Genomic DNA, 20390 nt, shown 5'->3' with positions numbered 1-20390 from the left:
ACCAAAATATACTAATATATATATATATATATATATATATATATATATATATATATATATATATATATGCGAACAAGCCTGAATGGAACAAGCCTATATATATATATATATATATATATATATATATATATATATATATATATATATATATATATATATATATATATATACATACACATACAATTATGGAATATCTGATATAATGTGTTATATCGGCTATGTGTTATTAATTTAAGCACTTAACCACTGAAGGTGATTAAGACGCTTTTACAAGCTCAGGTTATATACCCTACCTTACCTTGAGGTGCTTCCGGGGCTTAGCGTCCCCGCGGCCCAGTCGTCGACCAGGCCTCCTGGTTGCCGGACTGATCAACCAGGCTGTTAGACGCGGCTGCTCGCAGCCTGACGTATGAGTCACAGCCTGGTTGATCAGGTATCCTTTGGAGGTGCTTATCCAGTTCTCTCTTGAACACTGTGAGGGGTCCTTACCTTGAGGTTACCTTGAGGTGCTTCCGGGGCTTAGTGTCCCCGCGGCCCGGTCGTCGACCAGGCCTCCTGGTTGCTGGACTGATCAACCAGGCTGTTAGACGCGGCTGCTCGCAGCCTGACGTATGAGTCACAGCCTGGTTGATCAGGTATCCTTTGGAGGTGCTTATCCAGTTCTCTCTTGAACACTGTGAGGGGTAGGTGTTCAAGACTAGTAACTGGTCTGCCAGTTATGCCCCTTATGTGTAGTGGAAGCGTGTTGAACAATCTCGGGCCTCTGATGTTGATAGAGTTCTCTCTCAGAGTACCTGTTGCACCTCTGCTCTTCAAGGGGGTATTCTGCACATCCTGCCATGTCTTCTGGTCTCATGTGATGTTATTTCTGTGTGCAGGTTTGGGACCAGCCCCTCTAATATTTTCCACTATAGATTATTATGTATCTCTCCCGCCTGCGCTCAAGGGAGTACAGATTTAGGCTCTTTAGTCGGTCCCAATAGTTTAGATGTTTTACTGAGTGGATTCTAGCAGTAAAGGCTCTCTGCACACTCTCCAGGTAAGCAATTTCTCCAGCTTTGAAAGGGTCTGTCATTGTGCAGCAGTACTCCACTCTAGAGAGCACAAGCGTTTTGAAAAGTATCATCATCGGTATAGCATCTCTAGTGTGAAAAGTTCTTGTTATCCAACCTGTCATTTTTCTTGCAGTTGTGACGGCTACTTTATTGTGTTCTTTAAAGGTAAGTCTTTTAAAGGTAAGGTCTTCCGACATGAGTACACCCAGATCCTTTACATTGCCTTTTCGTTCTATATAATGATTTGCCTGAGTTTTGTACGTGGTTTCCGTTTTTATATTTTCATTTTTTCCTTAGCGCATGAGCTGGAACTTGTCTTCGTTAAACACCATATTATTTTCTGTAGCCCATAGAAAGACCTGATCTACATCTGATTGGAGGTTTACCGTGTCCTCTATGTTGCCTACTCTCATGAAGATCCTAGTGTCATCTGGAAAGGATGATACAGTGCTATAGGTTGTGTTCTTGTCTATGTCCGATATGAGGATGAGAAAAAGTACTGGAGCAAGCACAGTACCCTGGGGGACTGAGCTCTTCACGGTTGATGGTCCGGATTTTATTTTGTTGACTATTACACATTGGGTTCTGTTAGTCAGGAAATTGTAGATCCATCTGCCTATTTTTCCTGTAATTCCTTTTGAACGCATTTTATGTGCAATAACACCATGGTCACATTTGTCGAAGGCTTTTGCGAAATCTGTGTAAATTACATCAGCGTTTTGATTGTCTTCCATAGCATCTAATGCCATGTCATAGTGGTCCAGCAACTGCGACAGGCAAGAGCGCCCTGTCCTGAAACCATGTTGTACAGGGTTACGGAGATGCTGTGATTCCATGTATTTTGTGATCTTACTTCTTAGCACTCAAAAATTTTTATGATGTGCGATGTTAGTGCTATCGGTCCGTAATTTTTTGCCTCTGCCTTATTTCCTCGTTTATAGAGTGGTGCTATCTCTGCTGTTTTTAGTATGTCAGGGATAATGCCAGTATCTAGGCTTTGTCTCCACAGAATGTGAAGGGCCTGCGATAGTGTTTTTTTACAGTTCTTGATAAATATGGAGTTCCAGGAATCCGGGCCTGGTGCATAGGCATACTGTCTATGGCTTCTTCAAAATCCAGTGGGGATAGGGCGACGTCTGATATATGATTTGATGTTGGTGTCATATCCACGAAAAATTAATTTGGGTTATCAATCTTTAGTGTGTTTAATGGCTCACTGAAAACAGAGTCGTACTGCTTCCACAGTATCTCGCTCATTTCTTTGTTGTCATCGGTGAAAGTTCCATCTCCCTTTCGCAGGGGCCCGATACTAGATGTGGTATTTTATCTTGATTTTGCATAGGAGAAAAAAATATTTCGGATTTCTCGATTTCACTGATGGCCTTTTGCTCTCTTTGCCTCTCCTGGGTTTTGTATGATTCTTGTAGCTTGAGTTCAATTGTTTCTATTTCTCTACCTAACCTTCTTCGCCGTTCTTGAGATAGGGTGCGACTCTCAAGTTGTTCCGCGATTCGTTTTCTTCGCCTATAGAGGGAACGACGTTCCTGTTCCAATCTGCATATCTTTCTCTTTTTTTCTTAGGGGTATGCGGTTTGAACATATTTCTAGTGCTACTGAGCTTATTTTTTCCAGGCACTGGTTCAGGTTTGCATATTCTAGCTGTTCTTCCGAGTTTATTTCTGTGAAGTCTTGGTTTATTTGCTCCCAGTTTATCTGTTTATTATTGAAGTTGAATTTGCTGAAATCTCCTCCACCGGGCATCGGGACTGGTTTTGAAGGTCTATTCCTCATGCTTGTCATAACTTCAATTAAGTTGTGATCTGAGTAACAGGTATTTGTAATCATTATGTTCCTGATCAATTCATCATTATTAGTGAAAATGAGGTCCAGCGTGTTCTCCTTCCTAGTTGGTTCTACTATTTGCTGGTTTAAGGCAAACCTGTCGCACATCCGTAGCAGGTCATTTGCATGTGCCTGTTCATTTAGGCTACTTCCTGGTATTCTTTCTGATATAACTGTATTAGCCAGGTGCTTCCATTTCAGGTGCCGTAGGTTGAAGTCCCCAAGCTGGATGATGTTCGGGGCTGGATTTGTGAGGTTTTCCAAGCAGTGTTAGTTGGTCTTTAAACTGCTGAGGGTTTGCCTCCGGTGACTTATATATAGTTATATCACATACATACATTGTATTATTGATATATTACATGGTCAATCTTGGGTACAAGTCCAATGTATCATCAAGTGTTCCAGCACTCATATAGTAGTTACAGAGTTCAGTATACCTCAGCCCAGGAGGGCGAAAGTCAGTCAATATGGGACGTTCTAAAATATAATGTTCAAGGGAGTGCATGTTTTCTCTTTGACAAAGTTGACACATTGGGTACTCGACATTTGGGTTTTGAGTGATGGTCACAGACGCACTGAAACCTATACCAGTATATTCAATGTTGAGAGTCGCCACCCACCCAGCTGAACTACCCCCCCCTCGCCACCCACCCAGCTGAACTACCCCCCCCCCCCTCGCCACCCACCCAGCTGAACTACCCCCCCCCTCGCCACCCACCCAGCTGAACTACCCCCCCCCCCTCGCCACCCACCCAGCTGAACTACCCCCCCCCCCTCGCCACCCACCCAGCTGAACTACCCCCCCCCCTCGCCACCCACCCAGCTGAACTACCCCCCCCTCGCCACCCACCCAGCTGAACTACCCCCCCCCCCTCGCCACCCACCCAGCTGAACTACCCCCCCCTCGCCACCCACCCAGCTGAACTACCCCCCCCCTCGCCACCCACCCAGCTGAACTACCCCCCCCTCGCCACCCACCCAGCTGAACTACCCCCCCCTCGCCACCCACCCAGCTGAACTACCCCCCCCCCCTCGCCACCCACCCAGCTGAACTACCCCCCCCTCGCCACCCACCCAGCTGAACTACCCCCCCCCCCCTCGCCACCCACCCAGCTGAACTACCCCCCCCTCGCCACCCACCCAGCTGAACTACCCCCCCCCCTCGCCACCCACCCAGCTGAACTACCCCCCCCCTCGCCACCCACCCAGCTGAACTACCCCCCCCTTCGCCACCCACCCAGCTGAACTACCCCCCCCCCCCTCGCCACCCACCCAGCTGAACTACCCCCCCCCTCGCCACCCATCCAGCTGAACTACCCCCCCCTCGCCACCCACCCAGCTGAACTACCCCCCCCCTCCCCACTCGCCGCCCACTCCACGCGAATTATCTGTCACATGTACAAGTCATGGAGGGAAGGGGAGAGAGGGAGAGGGGGCCGAGTTGCAACATCATTTGGTATTTCCAGTCAACCCGTCATGCGCTCCCTGCTACTCTGCCTCGGCGTGAGCCATCTCTATGTGAGGCATATCTATGTGAGGCATCTCTATGTGAGGCATCTCTAAGTGAAGCATCTCTGTGTGAGGCATCTCTATGTGAGGCATCTCTATGTGAGGCATCTCTATGTGAGGCATCTCTATGTGAGGCTTCTCTATGTGAGGCATCTCTATGTGAGGCTTCTCTATGTGAGGCATCTCTATGTGAGACATCTCTATGTGAGGCATCTCTATGTGAGGCATCTCTACGTGAGGCATCTCCATGTGAGGCATCTCTACGTGAGGCATCTCTATGTGAGGCATCTTTATGTGAGGCATCTCTATGTGAGGCAACTCTATGTGAGGCATCTCTATGTCAGGCATCTATACGTGAGGGCATCTCTATACGCAAGGTGAGTAGTATCTGTACGCCAAAGGCGTTATCTTTACAACTGGATGAACATATATTTGCTAGATAACAAGAATCTTCAAGCCACTGATAACAAACTAATGATGGTACTATTTCAAGACGTAACTGCTATCTAGTGTAGAATCTTGTGGCACAATAACAACCCTATTTACTGTTGGAGATAACACTGACCCGCAGGACATACACAAAACTTTTACGGCACAAATTCACTCAATAAAGTCCCCTAATTTATTCTTCGCTTCCCTGGGAGAATGAGCTGAGGAACCCCATTTAAGAATAGGTTATAATGATGCTATGGTTTAATGGTAGGTATATAATGATGCTATGAGCACACTCAAAAATATTTGAGAGAGTGCTAAGAAGTAAGATCACAAAATATATGGAATCACAGCATCTCCATAACCCCGGACAACATGGTTTCAGAACAGTGCGCTCTTGCATGTCGCAGTTGCTGGACCACTATGATATGGCATTAGATGCTATGGAAGACAAACAAAACGCTGATGTAATTTACACAGATTTCGCAAAAGCTTTTGATAAATGTGACCATGGTGTTATTGCACATAAAATGCGTTCAAAAGGAATTACCGGAAAAATAGGCAGATGGATCTACAATTTCCTGACTAACAGAACCCAATATGTAATAGTCAAAAAAATAAAATCCGGTCCATCAACCGTGAAGAGCTCAGTCCCCCAGGGTACTGTGCTTGCTCCAGTACTTTTCCTCATCCTCATATCGGACATAGACAAGAACACAACCTATAGCACTGTATCATCCTTTCCAGATGACACTAGGATCTTCATGAGAGTAGGCAACATAGAGGACACGGCAAACCTCCAATCAGATGTAAATCAGGTCTTTCTATGGGCTACAGAAAATAATATGTTATTTAACGAAGATAAGTTCCAGCTCATGCGCTAAGGAAAAAATGAAAATATAAAAACGGAAACCACGTACAAAACTCAGGCAAATCATAACATAGAACGAAAAGGCAATGTAAAGAATCTGGGTGTACTTATGTCGGAAGACCTTACCTTTAAAGAACACAATAAAGTAGCCGTCACAACTGCAAGAAAAATGACAGGTTGGATAACAAGAACTTTTCACACTAGAGATGCTTTACCGATGATGATACTTTTCAAAACGCTTGTGCTCTCTAGAGTGGAGTACTGCTGCACAATGACAGCCCCTTTCAAAGCTGGAGAAATTGCTGACCTGGAGAGCGTGCAGGAGAGATCCTTTACTGCTAGAATCCACTCAGTAAAACATCTAAACTATTGGGACCGACTAAGGAGCCTAAATCTGTATTCTCCTGAGCGCAGGCGGGAGATATACACAATAATTTACACGTGGAAAATAGTAGAGGGGCTGGTCCCAAACCTGCACACATAAATAACACCACATGAGACCAGAAGACATGGCAGGATGTGCAGAATACCCCCGTTGAAGAGCAGAGGTGCAACAGGTACTCTGAGAGAGAACTCTATCGACATCAGAGGCCCGAGACTGTTCAACACGCTTCCACTACACATAAGGGACATAACTGGCCGACCCCTCACAGTGTTCAAGAGAGAACTATCAACATCAGAGGCCCGAGACTGTTCAACACGCTTCCACTACACATAAGGGACATAACTGGCCGACCCCTCACAGTGTTCAAGAGAGAACTATCAACATCAGAGGCCCGAGACTGTTCAACACGCTTCCACTACACATAAGGGGCATAACTGGCCGACCCCTCACAGTGTTCAAGAGAGAACTATCAACATCAGAGGCCCGAGACTGTTCAACACGCTTCCACTACACATAAGGGACATAACTGGCCGACCCCTCACAGTGTTCAAGAGAGAACTATCAACATCAGAGGCCCGAGACTGTTCAACACGCTTCCACTACACATAAGGGACATAACTGGCCGACCCCTCACAGTGTTCAAGAGAGAACTATCAACATCAGAGGCCCGAGACTGTTCAACACGCTTCCACTACACATAAGGGACATAACTGGCCGACCCCTCACAGTGTTCAAGAGAGAACTATCAACATCAGAGGCCCGAGACTGTTCAACACGCTTCCACTACACATAAGGGACATAACTGGCCGACCCCTCACAGTGTTCAAGAGAGAACTATCAACATCAGAGGCCCGAGACTGTTCAACACGCTTCCACTACACATAAGGGACATAACTGGCCGACCCCTCACAGTGTTCAAGAGAGAACTATCAACATCAGAGGCCCGAGACTGTTCAACACGCTTCCACTACACATAAGGGACATAACTGGCCGACCCCTCACAGTGTTCAAGAGAGAACTATCAACATCAGAGGCCCGAGACTGTTCAACACGCTTCCACTACACATAAGGGACATAACTGGCCGACCCCTCACAGTGTTCAAGAGAGAACTATCAACATCAGAGGCCCGAGACTGTTCAACACGCTTCCACTACACATAAGGGACATAACTGGCCGACCCCTCACAGTGTTCAAGAGAGAACTATCAACATCAGAGGCCCGAGACTGTTCAACACGCTTCCACTACACATAAGGGACATAACTGGCCGACCCCTCACAGTGTTCAAGAGAGAACTATCAACATCAGAGGCCCGAGACTGTTCAACACGCTTCCACTACACATAAGGGACATAACTGGCCGACCCCTCACAGTGTTCAAGAGAGAACTATCAACATCAGAGGCCCGAGACTGTTCAACACGCTTCCACTACACATAAGGGACATAACTGGCCGACCCCTCACAGTGTTCAAGAGAGAACTGGATAAGCACCTCCAAAGGATACTTGATCAACCAGGCTGTGACTCATACGTCAGGCTGTGAGCAGCCGCGTCCAACAGCCTGGTTGATCAGTCCAGCAACCAGGAGGCCTGGTCGACGACCGGGCCGCGGAGTCGCTAAGCCCCGAAATCACCTCAACGCAAGGTCAAGGTAAAAAAAAATCAGCTTAAGGTAGGCATCACTAACATATTTTTAAGCCATGTTCAAGGGAGTCGAGGGTTAAATCCCTTTTAAAGGTGCGTGATCAACCTGGTTGTGATTGCTACATGAGACTGCGAACAGCGGCCACCAACTCTGGTCGACGCCAGATAAAGCCTGGGTCCCTGGCTAAACCACAGGAGCACGTGGTTGGTGTTCCTGTGGAATCATAACTACTTCCTTCCCCTTGTTCTGACTTGGTGACATCCTAGCTGCTCCTGTGATGTTACAGCAGCTTAGTGACATCATAGATGTTACGGTGACGTCAGGGAGTGAGGAGGATGATGGGCCGCATCCCGGCCTGCCGGGGGCCCCCCCACCTGCTTACTCCTTGGAACCTCCGGGCCGACCCTGGCCCGTGTCTGGGTCGGACACTCCCAGATCAAACACCCACCTTCCAAATCCTCTGGGCATATATCAGCCAACTGGGACGATTGTCAGACTGCGAGCAGCGGTCTCAACAGTGTGGTTGAGCAGATCACCAACCAGGAGGCCTGGTCAGGGAAGCCCGCGGTGCACTCCCCCCGTTCATTAGTCTACTGCAGTGGACTTCCTCACATTCCCCTGACTCTTTAGGTGTTTCCAGCGACACATGTCTCCCTCTTGCTCAGTTTTTCTGCATATAAAACTGGTTATTTCTGTTGAACTCGTATACGCTTTTTAGTATCTTGTACGTCGTGACCATTTCTCTTTTTGCTTATGTATTTTTCAGCGCTTTCCTCTCCATCTCTCTCGCTCTCTCTCTCTCCTTCCACCTTCCCCGTCCACTTTCCCTCTTGTTTAAATTAATTATGACGACAAGATTATAAGGAGCTATTCGCATAAAGTTTACCCGTAAGTCTTGTGTCAACGTAACTTGCTCAGGGTTACAAGGGATCTGATAGCTGAGTGGGCAGCACTTCGGATTCGTAGTCCTGAGGTTCCGGGTTCGTTCCCCGGCGGAGGAGGAAACAAATAGGCACTCTTGGCACATAGTCCCCTTGTTTCCCTTCAGAACAAGGGGACACAGGTGGAAACTGAGTACCCACATGAGCCACAGAGACGTTAGAAGGAACTTTTTCAGTGTCAGAGTAGTTAACAGATGGAATGCATTAGGCAGTGATGTGGTGGAGGCTGACTCCATACACAGTTTCAAGTTTAGATATAATAGAGCCCAGTAGGCTCAGGAATCTGTGCACCAGTTGATTAACAGTTGAGAGGCGGGACCAATGAGCCAGAGCTCAACTACCGAAAATACAACTAGGTGAGTACAGCTCCCTGACGAAAGAGAGGCAGTTTCCAACACACACACACCGTGTCAGCAAGGCGGACAGCCCACCTGCTATCATAACTCGTACTGTATTCCCCATTTCTAAACTTTTTCCCATCACCTGTACCGCTCCATCTTCGTACTCCCCATCCCCTCCCCCCCCCCAAGCAAAAAATGCTGCTCCACGACTCCCTCACTCAACACCCCCCCCCCCAACGTCCCGGTAGTTCAAGATCAAGTATGTTTATTGAGACAAGAAAGAAATACATCTCAAAGCGATAGAGTAGCTTAGGCTATTTCTACCCCCAGTCCCGGTAGTTACCGTAAGTCACAGTACACGCGCGCGCCGCCCCATCCTCCAATAATGTAAACAAAAACACAGCCACGTGTCTGCTCGCGCTTGCCATTCATGATATAATTGTTCCATTTATATAATGCTATACGCGGTGGAGTGCAGCATATAATGCACCACGACTCTCGCACTACGGATGTCAGCCTTAAACCAGCAAATAATAGAACCAACTAGGAAGGAGAACACGCTGGACCTCATTTTCACTAATAATGATGAATTGATCAGGAACATAATGATTACAAATACCTGTTACTCAGATCACAACTTAATTGAAGTTCTGACAAGCATAGGGAATAGACCTTCAAAACCAGTCCCGATTCCCGGTGGAGGAGATTTCAGTAAATTCAACTTAAATAATAAACAGATAAACTGGGAGCAAATAAACCAAGACTTCACAGAAAAAAGCTGGGAAGAACAGCTAGAAAATGCAAACCTGAACCAGTGCCTGGAAAAAATAAGCTAAGTAGCGCTAGAAATATGTTCAAACCGCATACCCCTAAGAAAAAAAGAGGAATAAATGCATATTGGAACGGGAACGTCGTTCCCTATATAGGCGAAGAAAACGAATCGCGGAACAACTTGAGAGTCTCACCCTATCTCAAGAACGGCGAAGAAGGTTAGGTAGATAAATAGAAACTATTGAACTAAAGCTTCATGAATCATACAGAACCCAGGAGAGGCAAAGAGAGCAAAAGGCCATCAGTGAAATAGAGAGAAATCCGAAATATTTTTTCACTTATGCAAAATACAAATTAAAAACCCCATCTAGTATCGGACTCCTGCGAAAGGGTGATGACTTTCACAGATGACAACAAAGAAATGAGCGAAATCCTGAGGAATCAGTACGACTCTGTTTTCAGCGAGCCATTAAACACACTGAAGACTGATAACCGAAATTTATTTTTCATGGATATGACACTAACATCAAATCATATATGAGACGTCACCCTATCCCCACTAGATTTTGAAGAAGCCATAAACAGTATGCCTATGCACTCTGCACCAGGCCCAGATTCCTGGAACTCCATATCCATAAAGAACTGTAAAAAACCACTATCGCAGGCCCTTCACATTCTGTGGAGACAAAGCCTAGATACTGGCGTTATCCCTGACATACTAAAAACAGCAGAGATAACACCACACCATAAAGGAGGAAATAAGGCAGAGACAAAAAAATACAGACCGATTGCATTAACATCACACATCATAAAAATCTTTGTGAGAGTGCTAAGAAGTAAGATCACAAAATACATGGAATCACAGCATCTCCATAACCCCGGACAACATGGTTTCAGAACAGAGCGCTCTTGCCTGTCGCAGTTGCTGGACCACTATGATATGGCATTAGATGCCATGGAAGACAAACAAAACGCTGATGTAATTTAGACAGATTTCGCAAATGTCTTTGACAAATGTGACCATGGTGTTATTGCACATAAAATGCGTTCAAAAGGAATTAAAGGAAAAAAGCAGATATGGATCTACAATTTCCTGACTAATAGAACCCAATGTGTAATAGTCAACAAAATTCACATCCGGTCTATCAACCGTGAGGAGCTCAGTCCCCCAGGGTACTGTGCTTGCTCCAGTACTTTTTCTCATCCTCATATCGGACATAGACAAGGACACAACTCATAGCACTGTATTTTTATTTTGCACTAGGATCTTCATGAGAGTAGACAACATAGAGGACACGGCAAACCTCCAATCAGATGTAGATCAGGTCTTTCTATGGGCTACAGAAAATAATATGATGTTTAACGAAGATAAGTTCCAGCTCATGCGCTACGAAAAAAAAGGAAAATATAAAAGCAGAAAACACGTACAAAACTCAGTCAAATCATAACATGGAACGAAAAGCCAATGTAAAGGATCTGGGTGTACTCATGTCGGAAGACCTTATATTTAAAGAACACAATAAAGTAGCCGTCACAACTGCAAGAAAAATGACAGGTTGAATAACAAGAACTTTTCACACTAGAGATGCTGTACCGATGATGATACTTTTCAAGACGCTAGTGCTCTCTAGAGTGGAGTACTGCTGCACAATGACAGCCCCTTTCAAAGCTGGAGAAATTGCTGACCTGGAGAGCGTGCAGAGAGCCTTTACTGCTAGAATCCACTCAGTAAAACATCTAAACTATTGGGACCGACTAAAATGCCTAAACCTCTATTCTCTTGAGCGCAGGCGGGAGAGATAAATAATAATGTATACGTGGAAAATAGTAGAGGGGCTGGTCCCAAACCTGCACCCAGAAATAACATCACATGAGACCAGAAGGCATGGCAGGATGTGCAGAATACCCCCGTTGAAAAGCAGAGGTGCAACAGGTACTCTGAGAGAGAACTCTATCAACATCAGAGGCCCGAGACTGTTCAACACGCTTGGGAGCATAACACATAATGCCCCACTACACATAAGGGGCATAACTGGCCGACCCCTCACAGTGCTCAAGAAAGGCTGCGAGCAGCTGCATCCAACAGCCTGGTTGACCTGTCCAGCAACCACGAGGCCTGGTCGGAGACCGGGCCGCGGGGACGTTGAGCCTTGAAATCATCGCAAGGTAACCTGCATGTATCGTGTGACCCCTGGCTGTACCGTGTGACCCCTGGCTGTACTGTGTGACCCCTGGCTGTACCGTGTGACCCCTGGCTGTACCGTGTGACCCCTGGCTGTACTGTGTGACCCCTGGCTGTACCGTGTGACCCCTGGCTGTACTGTGTGACCCTTGGCTGTACCGTGTGACCCCTGGCTGTACTGTGTGACCCCTGGCTGTACTGTGTGACCCCTGGCTGTACTGTGTGACCCCTGGCTGTACTGTGTGACCCCTGGCTGTACTGTGTGACCCCTGGCTGTACCGTGTGACCCCTGGCTGTACCGTGTGACCCCTGGCTGTACCGTGTGACCCCTGGGTGTACTGTGTGACCCCTGGCTGTACCGTGTGACCCCTGGCTGTACTGTGTGACCCCTGGCTGTACCGTGTGACCCCTGGCTGTACCGTGTGATCCCTGGCTGTACCGTGTGACCCCTGGCTGTACCGTGTGACCCCTGGCTGTACTGTGTGACCCCTGGCTGTACCGTGTGACCCCTGGTCGTACCGTGTGACCCCTGGCTGTACCGTGTGACCCCTGGCAGTACCGTGTGACCCCTGGCCGTACCGTGTGACCCCTGGCCATACCGTGTGACCCCCTGGCTGTACTGTGTGACCCCTGGCTGTACTGTGTGACCCCTGGCTGTACTGTGTGACCCCTGGCTGTACCGTGTGACCCCTGGCTGTACCGTGTAACCCCTGGCTGTACCGTGTGACCCCTGGCTGTACCGTGTGACCCCTGGCTGTACCGTGTGACCCCTGGCTGTACCGTGTGACCCCTGGCCGTACCGTGTGACCCCCTGGCCGTACCGTTCGTTGTTGATATTCTGGGATGAGAGGGGAGTGGGGGTGATGGGTGGGGAAGGTATGGGGAGTGTAGAAGGGGTGGGGGAGTGGTGGCTAGGAGGGGATGGGAGGTGGGGGTGGGTGGCAAGGAGGGCGACGTAGTTCGACGTCCACCCATCCCCCGCCCGTTACTGGGGGATGGGTGGCAAGGAGGGTAGGGAAGGTGGGGTGGAGTGCGGGGGAGGAGGGGGACGGTGGGATGGATAGTGGGGGAGTACCTACAGATTAGCAGCTCAGTGTTAGGATGTTTTGTTGTCGTCTGGGTCTCACTTGGCACTGCTCCATCTCCCCTCTACTCCTCCTCCCCTCTTCTCCACCTCCCCTCTTCTCCTCCTCCCCTCTTCTCCTCCTCCCCTCTACTCCACCTCCCCTCTTCTCCACCTCCCCTCTACTCCACCTCCCCTCTACCCTATCTTTTGTCCTCCCTCCAACTCTTCCACTCTAAAGTTCAAAATGGAACGTGATAAAAGCCTGTTAAGGTTACATGATGAGCTGGGTTGTGATTCTTCCGTCAGACTGGAAGCAGTGGCGCCCAACAGTCTGGTGAAACACCACCAACCCTGAGGCCTAGTCAGAGACCGGGCCTCGGAGGCAGGGGGGGCGGGGTATTGATCCTCAGAACCACCTCAAGGTAACCTCTCCTACCTTCAACTACTCCCCCCCCCCCTATCATTTCCCCGTTTTTGTCGAATTTGTCACATTGAAAAACACATTTCACGTGTCGAAGGCATTTGCCCTGCGTCATGTATACCCGCTCCCCTTACCTCCTGCACCTCCCTTAACTTGCCCTACTTCCAGTCTCCTGCCCTCGCCTCCTGCCTCGCCTCCGTCACCTTTACCCCGAGGGTGGCACGAGTGGGGGGGGGACACTCCCATCTCCCCCTGGTCATTGATCGTGTATGTGGTGCGTAGTTCGTCGTCCACCCCGTTACTGACGCTGGGGGGGGGGGCAGTGCGTCGTCCACCCCAGTAACAACGTACTGGAGTGAACGATATGGAAGAAAATGCAGAATAGAACCAGTGAAGAGCAGAGGTGCCATAGGCACAATCAGAGAACACTGTATAAACATCAGAGGTCCACTTGGGGACTTCAACCTACGGCACCTGAAATGGAAGATCCTGGCTAATACAGTTATATCAGAAAGAATACCAGGAAGTAGCCTAAATGAACAGGCACATGCAAATGACCTGCTACGGATGTGCGACAGGTTTGCCTTAAACCAACAAATAGTAGAACCAACTAGGAAGGAGAACACGCGGAACCTCATTTTAACCAATAATGATGAGTTGATCAGGAACATAATGATTACAAATACCTGTTACTCAGATCACAGTTTAATTGAAGTTCTGACAAGCATGGGGAATTGACCTTCAAAACCAGTCCAGATTCCCGGTGGAGGAGATTTCAGCAAATTCAACTTCAATAATAAACAGATAAACTGGGAGCAAATAAACCAAGACTTCACAGAAATAAGCTGGGAAGAACAGCTAGAAAATGCAAACCTGAACCAGTGCCTGGAAAAAATATGCTCAGTAGCACTAGAAATATGTTCAAACCGCATACCTCTAAGAAAAAAGAGGAAGAGATGCGAATTGGAATGGGAACGTCGTTCCCTCTATAGGCGATGATAACGAATCTCGGAACAACTTGAGAGTCGCACCTTATATCAAGAACGGCGAAGGTTAGGTAGAGAAATAGAAACAATTGAACTAAAGGTACAGGAATCATACAAAACCCAGGAGATGCAAAGAGAGCAAAAGCCCATCACTGAAACCTGAAAGCTGCAGTATTAAAAGTTATGACAAGTTTTGTAATAATAGGTATTTGTATGGTCAGCACAGTAACCGGACCAGGCAATGTGATGTAGTCATTGTGCGAATTCGCCTTGGCTATAGACACATCTGGCAGGTTAGTGAGGCTGAGCCACTACCAGAATACTCAGATTGTAAACTCTGTGATAAACCTTTAATGCATTCACTACAACACTATATTGTTGAATGTGAAACCGTAAAGAATTTTAGACCTCCTGGCCTCTTGTACCACCAACTGTGTAACTATTTTATTGACTCAGGTGTTCTGGACGACATCCTAACAATTTATCCAAAATTTTGCACAAAATTGTGCAAAATTTGCACAATTTTTATTTATATTACTTCTAAGCTGCATCACTTATAAACCCATCCCTGTCCTTGTGTGGCAGTGCACAATAGAAAGTTGTTTTCACATATCCATACATTAAAACATTGATTGTAACCATGATATATATGTGCTTCAGCCTACAGTTTAGACCTATTGTCTTATGTATGACCCTCTGTCCTGCGTGACAGTGAATACCAGCATTATCCTCTCTTTAATATGACTTAATCGAAATCCTCAGATTAGGCAAAATTGTAATTAATTTTGTCAATAAAGATGTTAATAATAATAATAATAATAAGTGAAATAGAGAGAAATCCGAAATATTTTTTCTCCTATGCAAAATCAAGATAAAAAAAACCACATCTAGTATCGGGTCCCTGCGAAAGGGAGATGGAACTTTCATAGATGACAACAAAGAAATGAGCGAAATCCTGAGAAATCAGTACAACTCAGTGGAACTCCATATTCATCAAGAACTGTTAAAAACCACTATCGCAGGCCCTTCACATTCTTTATGGACAAATCCTAATTACTGGCGTTATCCCTGACATACTAAAAACAGCAGAGATAGCACCACTCCATAAAGGAGGAAATAAGGCAGAGGCAAAAAAAATACGGACTGATAGCATTAAAATCACACATCATAAAAATCTTTGAGAGAGTGCTAAGAAGTAAGATCACAAAATACATGGAATCACATCATCTCCATAACCCCGGACAACATGGTTTCAGAACAGGGCGCTCTTGCCTGTCGCAGTTGCTGGACCACTATGACATGGCATTAGATGCTATGGAAGACAAACAAAACTCTGATGTAATTTACACAGATTTCACAAAAGCCTTCGACAAATGTGACTATGGTGTTATTGCACATAAAATGCGTTCAAAAGGAATTACCGGAAAAATAGGCAGATGGATCTACAATTTCCTGACTAATAGAACCCAATGTGTAATAGTCAACAAAATCAAATCCGGTCCATCAACCGTGAAGAGCTCAGTCCCCCAGGGTACTGTGCTTGCTCCAGTACTTTTTCTCATCCTCATATCGGACATAGACAAGGACACAACCTATAGCACTGTATCATCCTTTGCAGATGACACTAGGATTTTCATGAGAGTAGGCAACATAGAGGACACGGCAAACCTCCAGTCAGATGTAAATCAGGTCTTTCTATGGGCTACAGAAAATAATTTGGTGTTTAACGAAGATAAGTTCCAGCTCATGCGATACGGAAAAGGACCCACTACGGCGGGTCCTTTGCGGGGTTCAATGCTGGTCCCATGCTCCCCCGTGCCCGTCGAATTGCTTAGATCAACAACATACACTTCACTGCTACCGACACACAGGATCACACACCCATTGATGTAAAGTCCAGCTTATTGTTAGCTCAGGTGATGCATTCAGACTTAAACAGACACGATTATCACGAGCAAGGAAAATAAACCTAAACAGGGAGAAATGAAATAGAGCAGACGCTTAAGCGATCATGCGAGTGATGAAATGGAATTGGAACAAAAAGCTATACAAGTGCTAAAGAAAAATTCCAAAATATAGTTTTCACATATGCAAAATCAAAATAAAAAACCTCTACCAGTATTAGACCTTTAATTGCAACCGAAGGTACGTACACAGAGGACAACAAAGAAATTAGTGAAATTCTAAGAAGCCAGTATGAGGTTATGTTTAGCACACCAATAAACAACACAAAAGAAAGAAGAAAGAAAGAAAGAAAATCCAGACAGCTTCTTTATGAATGACATCGAAGCTGTAGATAATGTAACGGACTTTAACACGAACTCAAAAGACTTTGAAAGAAAAATTGACAACATGCCCATGCACTCAGCCCCTAGGCCTGACTTGTGGAATTCAATATTCATAAAGAAATGTAAAGTACCAGTAGCGAGACCACTCAGCGTAATATGGAGAAAGAGCCTGGATACAGGGGAGATACCAGCAGCACTTAAATCTGTAGATATAGCTCCTCTGCACAAAGGGAGTAGTAAAGCTTTGGCAAAAAAATATAGACCAGTTGCATTAACATCACACATAATAAAAGTTTTTGAAAGAGTGATTAGGAACCAAATTTTCAGTTTTATGGAAAATAATGAACTTCACAACACATGACAACATGGATTTAGAGCGGGAAAATCCTGTCTGTCACAGTTACTCAACCACTATGACAGAATCACAGAAGCCCTAGAAGAAAATCAAAATGCAGATGTCGTATAAACAGATTTTGCAAAGGCGTTCGACAAATGTGACTACGGAGTGATACCCAATAAAATGAGATCAATAGGAATAACGGAAAAAGTGGAACGTTGGATTTTCAACTTTCTGTTAAACAGAATGTAGAGAGTGACTGTCAATCAAGTAAGATTATGCCCAAGTGCAGTGGAAAACTCTGTACCCCCGGGCACAGTCCTTGCACCGCTGCTATTTCTCATTCTTATCTTTGATATAGACAAAAATACTAGTCACAGTTTCGAGTCAGCCGTTGCAGATGATACAAAAATCAGCATGAAAATTGACACTATAGAAGACACTGAAAAACTACAGGCATATATGAATAAAGTCATCGATTGGGCAACTGAAGATAACATGATGTTTAACGGTGATAAGTTCTAGATACTGAGGTATGATGGAAACGAGGAACTTAAACAAAACACGGGGTACAGGACACAATCAGACCTACTCATAGAAGGAAAGCAACATGTAAAAGATCTGGGAATTATGATGTCTGAAGATCTGACATTTTGTGAACATAACCAAGCAAATATAGCGGCGGCCAGGAAAATTATAGGATCGAAAATGAGAACATTCAAATCCAGAGACCCACAGCAATGCTAATACTATATAAATCACTGGTGCTGTCCCGTCGAGCATTGCTCGAAACTCACTTTCAGAGCAGGAGAGATCTCTGAATTAGAGGGTATACAGAGAACAGATACGACACGCATAGAAACGATAATACGTCTAAATTATTGGGACCATCTCAAAGTTCTCCAAATGTACTTTCTGGAAAGGAGACGAGAAATGTATCAAATAATATATACATGGAAGATACTTGAGGGCCAGGTCCCAAATTTCCATAGTAGAATAACAACTTATTGGAGTGAAAGATACGGAAGGAAATGCAGAATAGTACCAATGAGGAGTAGAGGTGTCATTGGCACAATCAGAGAACACTATCTTAATATCAGGGGGTCCACGATTGTTCAATCCCCTCCCAGCAAGCATGAGAAATATTGCCGAAACGACGGTGAATGTATTCAAGAGGCACTTGGACAGGTTCTTGCAAGAAGTCCCGGATCAAGCAGGTTGTGGTGGATATGTGGGCGTGCGGGCCGCTCCAAGCAACAGCCTGTTGGACAAAGTTATCACACGTCGAGGCCGGGCTCGGGAAGTAGAAGAACTCCCGAAACACTCTCCAGGTATACTCAGACTTTACACTTAACGTGAGGGAAATTCTTCACGCGGGTGCATAGTCTGGCCATAGATTACTGAGGAATAATCCAGTTGAGTGAACAACAAAGACCGTACCAAAATACCTTCCACTAATTCACACAGTACCAAAGTACACTGCATCCCCTGCAACACTCCTCCGCCCTCTGCTACACCTGAAGAATTGACTCTCAATTAGACCTGAGTGGGGGAGGAAATAATTAGGTGGTGGGCCGGCAGTTAGTGACGAGCAGCGAGTGAAGGAGAGGCGCAGCTGCCCACCTGACACTCAAGGTCACCCGCGCGTTCACCTCACCCACTTTCTCCTGGACCTTACCTGGAGGAGGGGAGGGGGGGGGGGAATTGTTCACCCTGATTCTGGCCCGGGTCCACTAGTCTTGACTTGTGAGAGCTTGGTCCAACAGGCTGTTACTTGGAGAGACATATCCTCTACAGCCCGGTTGGTCCGGCATTTTCTGGCTAGAACTTATCGAATTGTTTCTTGAAAAAGACCACCTTTCAGGGAACGTCGTTCTCTCTATAGGCGAACAAAAAGAATCGCGGAACAACTTGAGAGTCGCACCCTATCTCAAGAACGGCGAAGAAGGTTAAGAAGAGAAATAGAAACAATTGAACTCAAGCTACAAGAATCATACAAAACCCAGGAGAGGCAAAGAGAGCAAAAGGCCATCAGTAAAATAGAGAGAAATCTGAAATATTTTTTCTCCTATGCAAAATCAAGAGAAAAAAAAACAAATCTAGTATCGGGCCCCTGCAAAAGGGAGATGGAACTTTCACAGATGACAACAAAGAAATGAGTGAGTTACTGAGGAATCAGTACGACTCTGTTTTCAGCGAGCCACTAAACACACTGAAGACTGATGACCCAAATGAATTTTTCATGGATTTACCAACATCAAATCATATATCAGACGGTTTGAACATATTTCTAGTGCTACTGAGCTTATTTTTTCCAGGCACTGGTTCAGGTTTACATTTTCTAGCTGTTCTTCCCAGTTTATTTCTGTGAAGTCTTGGTTTATTTGCTCCCAGTTTATCTGTTTATTATTGAAGTTGAATTTGCTGAAATTTCCTCCACCGGGAATCGGGACTGGTTTTGAAGGTCTATTCCCCATGCTTGTCAGAACTTCAATTAACTTGTGATCTGAGTAACAGGTTTTTGTAATCATTATGTTCCTGATCAATTTATCACTATTGATGAAAATGAGGTCCAGCGTGTTCTCCTTCCTAGTTGGTTCTACTATTTGCTGGTTTAAGGCAAACCTGTCGCACATCCTTAGCAGGTCATTTGCACGTACCTGGTGAGGACGGGTTGCATGTTTGGAGAAAAATTCGAGCGTAATTATTTGCAAATCATGTGTGAAGTGTATCTCATTCATAAAGATGTTTGATGGCCGGATTAAAGAGCATTTGGCCAGTGTTGGATTAAAAAAAAACTTATGGTTTGTTTGGGCGGGCGGAGGAGTAGTGTGGTGGCGGGCCTCGCTAACACTGGCTCGTGTTACAGGGACCACACCTGGGTCAGTGTAGCCTCGTACTGTTGCTCCTCTCAACAAGTTGACTATGTCGACCGCTAGAGGGCTGGATTAGTGCCGATTCTATGTATTCTTTCCCCTACAGAAGAACACAGCTGATTACAAGTTATTGTAGCTGTGCTTATACATAACTCCAGGGTGGTAAGCTTTTTTTTTTTTGTAAAGGACGGTATGAATGAAGTGTCTGCGTGGGCGCTCAGTGTGACGGATACTCGTCTTTCATGGGGAGGGAGGGGGGGGGGGAGTTCTGTCGAGAGAGATAGGAAAGGCGGGGTCATGAACCTCGTAACATGTGCAACTGTTGGAACACCTGCAGTGAGGGTGTTTAATTCCAGAAGTGATCATTGCGTCTGAGGAACTACAGGTGAGAAGTTGGGAAAGCGGTGGGACTTGCGTTGTCCTTGACATCTCGACGCTTTTAGG

At 45.9% G+C, this 20390-nt stretch overlaps 2 protein-coding genes across 2 annotated transcripts in view; one reads left to right on the top strand and one right to left on the bottom strand.

The window, feature by feature from the left end:
* LOC123763973 (uncharacterized) overlaps positions 1–20390 on the top strand; it is a 298070-nt gene that overhangs the window by 19237 nt on the left and 258443 nt on the right. The gene's annotated exons all lie outside the window — the stretch shown is intronic.
* On the bottom strand, positions 4386–4754 carry LOC138367804 (serum response factor-binding protein 1-like). Its single transcript, XM_069329776.1, has one exon. The coding sequence runs from the start codon at positions 4752–4754 to the stop codon at positions 4386–4388; it is 369 nt and encodes a 122-aa protein (XP_069185877.1).

The sequence above is a fragment of the Procambarus clarkii genome, chromosome 23, assembly GCF_040958095.1.
Source record: "Procambarus clarkii isolate CNS0578487 chromosome 23, FALCON_Pclarkii_2.0, whole genome shotgun sequence".
Taxonomy (NCBI): Eukaryota; Metazoa; Arthropoda; class Malacostraca; order Decapoda; family Cambaridae; genus Procambarus; species Procambarus clarkii.
The sequence above is the reverse complement of the archived record's forward strand: the minus strand, read 5'-3'. Positions and strand labels throughout refer to the sequence as shown.